Source organism: Tachysurus vachellii, chromosome 25 (assembly GCF_030014155.1).
Source record: "Tachysurus vachellii isolate PV-2020 chromosome 25, HZAU_Pvac_v1, whole genome shotgun sequence".
Taxonomy (NCBI): domain Eukaryota; kingdom Metazoa; phylum Chordata; class Actinopteri; order Siluriformes; family Bagridae; genus Tachysurus; species Tachysurus vachellii.
The window spans coordinates 5,442,501-5,447,500 of record NC_083484.1 but is presented as its reverse complement, the minus strand read 5'-3'; the positions used below and the strand labels follow the sequence as shown (position 1 = coordinate 5,447,500).

The 5,000-nt window shown below is 35.7% G+C and overlaps 1 protein-coding gene across 3 annotated transcripts in view; it reads left to right on the top strand.

Moving 5' to 3' along the window:
• jph1a (junctophilin 1a) overlaps positions 1–5,000 on the top strand; it is a 35,133-nt gene that overhangs the window by 2,336 nt on the left and 27,797 nt on the right. For all 3 annotated transcript variants that reach the window (XM_060861173.1, XM_060861171.1, XM_060861172.1), the window contains exon 2: positions 1–325. This exon is cut by the window's left edge and continues 411 nt beyond it. In XM_060861173.1, coding sequence (XP_060717156.1) covers positions 1–325 — 325 coding nt within the window. The remainder of the gene's footprint in view (positions 326–5,000) is intronic.

Here is a 5,000-nt window from a genome sequence, read left to right as displayed (position 1 = left end):
AAATGGATGCCACAGTCACCGAGTCCTATGCAGGAGAGTGGAAAAATGACAAGCGATGTGGTTTTGGAGTGAGCGAACGCTCTGATGGCACCAAATACGAAGGGGAATGGTTGAACAACAAGCGGCAGGGATATGGCTGCACCATTTTTCAGGATGGAACCCGGGAAGAAGGAAAGTACAAAAATAACATACTGGTCCGAGGGATAAAGAAGCAGCTTATTCCACTGAAAAATCCCAAAACCAAAGAAAAAGTGGACAGAGCAGTGGAGGGAGCGAGGAGAGCAGCCAATGTTGCCAGAACCAAAGTGGAAATCGCCATGTCGAGGTAGGTGGCATCCTGAGGGTACCATAAAAATCTGGTTTAATTCACTTCATGGCACAAATACAGTATTATCAAATAAATCTTCTCATCTATCAGTAATATAAGAAGAGTTGATAAAGAATTGTACTGAGTGGCTCTGCATTTGTGGGTCTATCTTAGGGAATTCAGGACTAAGAGAGTTCAAACCTAGCAACTAATAGTTTCTTTGGGAACAAGCTTCCTTCTTTCCATCAGACACAGTTAAGCTAGACAGGTATCTCTGAATTGCTTCATTATTTAGAGACATCATATGCAAACTGTAAATATGAACTATTGGCAGGAGGGAACTAAAACTGTAAGGGAACTAAAGAAGCGTCAGACCACACAAAGCTTAGCACTGATTCCAATATCACTTGTCTCAAAAAATAATGCCTCCATGATGTGTTGAAGCAGAGAAAATGTGTAGTTGCCTGTTGTTGTCTTGCTTGAAAGCATAAACGTTGGGAAGGGCTGTCTAATCTTATTCGCCAGTCTGGGAACAGGAAGTCTGGATAAACTATCTGCAGGACACCTCAAAAGTCTGAACTTGTTCGGCTGCCATACGGCAACCTTTGAGAAGAAGAGGTGTCTTCACGTGATGTAGCACGTTAGCCTTCACTCGACCGCATTGGTGGTTGTAACAGAGTGAAATAGAGGGCACTCTTGTAGTGACTCAAACTTGACTATAACTACATAAAAATGTATGACTGCCAGAGAGACACTGGCAAAGTAAAACCACAAACATGAATTATTATTACTATTACTATAAGTAGTGGTTTTGTTATTTATATATTAACCACATGACTCAGTTTGGACTTCAAAATGATTACAAAATGAACAGACATTTGGCTTTCCCAAGCTGTATGGCCTTGTAAGTCTTTGATGAGTTTGAATTTGTCATTATTTGTTGACAGAGAATTGTGGGAGTTTTCCTTATTGTACACATGTTTATTGTATCACAAGAGGCTGCATTATTAAAGCATTTTATATTCAAAGACTAAAATGACCTTTCGATCAACGCAGAATGACCGAACACGTTTTAGAAAACTCACCCATGCAGTGACATAATCCAAGCAAACATAATGAGAGGTTAGCATTCAAAAGCCATTGGATATTTCTGATTCATTTCATAGCCATTGTAGCTTTTATGACTCTGTGCACTAAGCTTGAATATTACAGCACTACAGCCTCTTTTATTAAGTTTTTTATGTGAACAGTTTATGATTCAGTATTTGATTTAGATATTTAATGAACTAATTATCATTTTAGTCTGACGCTCTGTTCCTCCGAAATAAAAGCAGTCAATATGCACCCGAATAAGTCATAATTTCAATCAGATTTGGGCATTTTATGGAAGAATATTGAAGAATATATGAATTAGACCTTAGTCACACAGCAGAAGCTAATGAGTGCTACACACTTGTTTTTGTGCACTTTTTCGCTACCCGATCCCTTCATGTATCAGTTTCTTATGCACTGCACTCTCTAAATAGAGTCTGCCAAATCACTAAAGATAAAAACTCACAGCAACATTCAAACTACTGAATCATCTCAGGAAACTTATAAATCAGGACACAAGATTAACCCAGTTATACTTCAGTGTCTTGAGCACTACGCTCAGGCAAAACCATATGTGTCTGTATAGTAGGTATAATGTAGACATGTATGTAGGTTTAATTCTATCTAACTTTATATAGTATATAGTATATTTATATACTCTATATATAATACTTACACTACACTTACACTTACTTACACATGCTATAACTTTTAACTCTAAGTATAATACTATAGTATTTACAGAAATTTTTGTATATGGCGACACAAATGACGTGTTCACTACACGCTGTCAGCGAAAGTCCTCTAAGATTTATGTGCATCAAACACGAGTATAGCTTTATAGTACATCTGTGTCTTCATTGTCCTGCACTGTCCTGTTTGTCTTGTTTGTCTTGTCCTGCACTGTTTGCACCAGTTTGCACAGATGCACTTTATGTATCTAGGACTAACTTACTGTAAGTCCTTATAGCTCTGTCTTTGTTCTATGTAGCACCATGATCCTGGAGAAACGTTGTCTCATTTCACTGTGTACTGCACAGTGATGCTATCGTAACTAATCTTTTTACTTGCAAATAATACAAAGAATACTTTCCGGGGTTTTTTTCCGTACATAAAAATGTAGCATACAAAATGGCAGCATTGTCTAGACTTGATTTAAATCAGAAGAATGCTAATTTACATAGGTATTCGCAATTGCATTTCGCTTGCAGGACATAATTGAAATTCACTTGACAAATTCACTTGACACTTACAGTTTAGTGCTCAATAATTTACAATGCCCAAAAATTCAATGCAAATGCCATCTCCATTTCATATTTTATTTTCACTGTCGAAAATGGTGTCTGGTTTTATTCTGCTATATTGAGAAAAAAGTATGAACAATCCACATCCATCCATTTGGTGTTGCAGTTCCCTTTCCTCACACTCCAACATGGCCAAAAATATAACACCCTGCAAACTCATTTGCATTTCTCCGTGTCAAGCCAAAGGGAGCTGCTGCTGCTTCTGCCTTCAGTGGTCTTTGCATGTGTGTGTGCATGTGTGTGTGTGTGCGTGTGTGTGCACATGTGCGTGTGTGTGTGTGTGTGTATTTGGTTTTGGGTGTGAGATAAGTAAGTCAATATGATTAATCCATCTAGGTTGCCATATTTACACACACACACACACACACAGCAAATGAAGTGGTCCAGATGGCTTCTTATAGCATGTTCTCTGTACTTTACACCAGATTAAAATATGCGTTGCAAGAAAGAATGACATGTGTAACTATAGAACAGTATGTGCAAACACACTGTACCAGCTATGTGTGTGTGTGTGTGTGTGTGTGTGTGTGTGTATTTGAGAGTGTGTGACCTGAGATAGGTTAACCACACACAGCTTGGCATTTGGGTCTCTTGGGAGTGTGGTTACACTCCCTACCACACACACTCACTCACACACAGGGGTCATTACAGGGATAATGAAATTAGAGTAAAGCCATTGTCCTACATTTTAAATGTGTTCATTTACAGCAGAACTCATGTTGATGTTAGGCCTTGTCATGTTAGGAATTTGTCAGGTGAGTAACTTTGTAAGTAATTATTCTCAGCATTATCCATTATCCATTTAAGCTAGAATAATATAACAAAAGCTTATTTATGAAATATTTGTCTACACACACTATTACAGAAAAATAACTAAAATAAAAAAAATGTAAGGTATTGCGCTGGTTAAATATCCAAAGAGATATTTTATAACATGTATTTTATGTTTTATAAGTATTTTATAACATTATAAATGCTAATTTGAGACTTCACACCTACTTACTGCTTTCTGTTCATGACGTTCTCTACATTTATTAGGAACACCTTATACTAGTGAATGTTTACTAGTCATGTAGACTTTTTATTAGGTATACAAATATAGTGACTAATAAACTAGCAACTCAGTTACAATATAATCCCTTAGTTTATGATGTTATGTGGATAGATAGATAGATAGATAGATAGATAGATAGATAGATAGATAGATAGATAGATAGATAGTTTATTTATGTATATATGTAAATAGATAGATAGATAGATAGATAGATAATTTATTTATGTATATATGTAAATAGATAGATAGAGAGAGATAGATAGATAGATAGATAGATAGATAGATAGATAGATAGATAGATATTTATAGGCAGCAAGTGAATAGTCTGTTCTCAGTGTTGATGCAAAGGATCTAAGCAACTTTCTCGAGCAGTCTTTTTTAGAAATTAAGTGAAAATGAAGAAAGGATTAAAGAAAGGCTTGAAAGACAAAGCAATATTCAGAGTCTCTCTCAGCTATTTCGGAGTAAGTGCAAGTAAAGCTGCTGATTGTTCAGCTGCTCTGACATTCTAACTTTATGTCATCATCGGTAGGCAGCGGGCCTCCTAATTGTTTCAAGATAAAAAAATAAACAGAGAGAATAAACAAGTATTTCAGTGTGAAAGAATTCTAGTTTCTTTGCGATCTCTGTCATAAGATAATAGTGTTATTTTTCCAAATTCCCAGCAATTCTTGGACAATAATTTTTTGTTTTATTTATTTATTTATTTTTACAAAACAATTGGATCATTTTCAGTTTGTGGACGAAAAAACCCATTAAACTTGCTATAAACTTTTACTCAACTGCGTTGTGTATGAAGCATAGGCTGGTTAACGAGAATGTTAGCTTAGCTAATTCACCCTGATTCGGGATGGATGTTCAGAATAACTAGTTAATTTCCTAGTAATTTTTATATCAACTAAAAATGATTGATGAGTTGTTATTTAAAATAAATGGCCAATGAAATATGTCCAATTCAAGAATAACCATTTAAAAAGGTTATTCTATTTATGCTACCTGATTGGCTTTAAAACTGGCCAACATTTCAGGGAGCAAGTTTTATTATTTAATCAGAATTATTTCCATTTACAATCTGAAAGTCCACAGCGAACCATTTGCTGAAAATGATCCAGGAATAACTAGATTAAGAGATGAATGATTGTTTGCAGTTACAGTAATTAATTCAGATTCTAAGGACACTTTAACTCTGGACTTGCACAGCACAGTGCCACTATTTACACACCATACTGCACCTGGACACTTT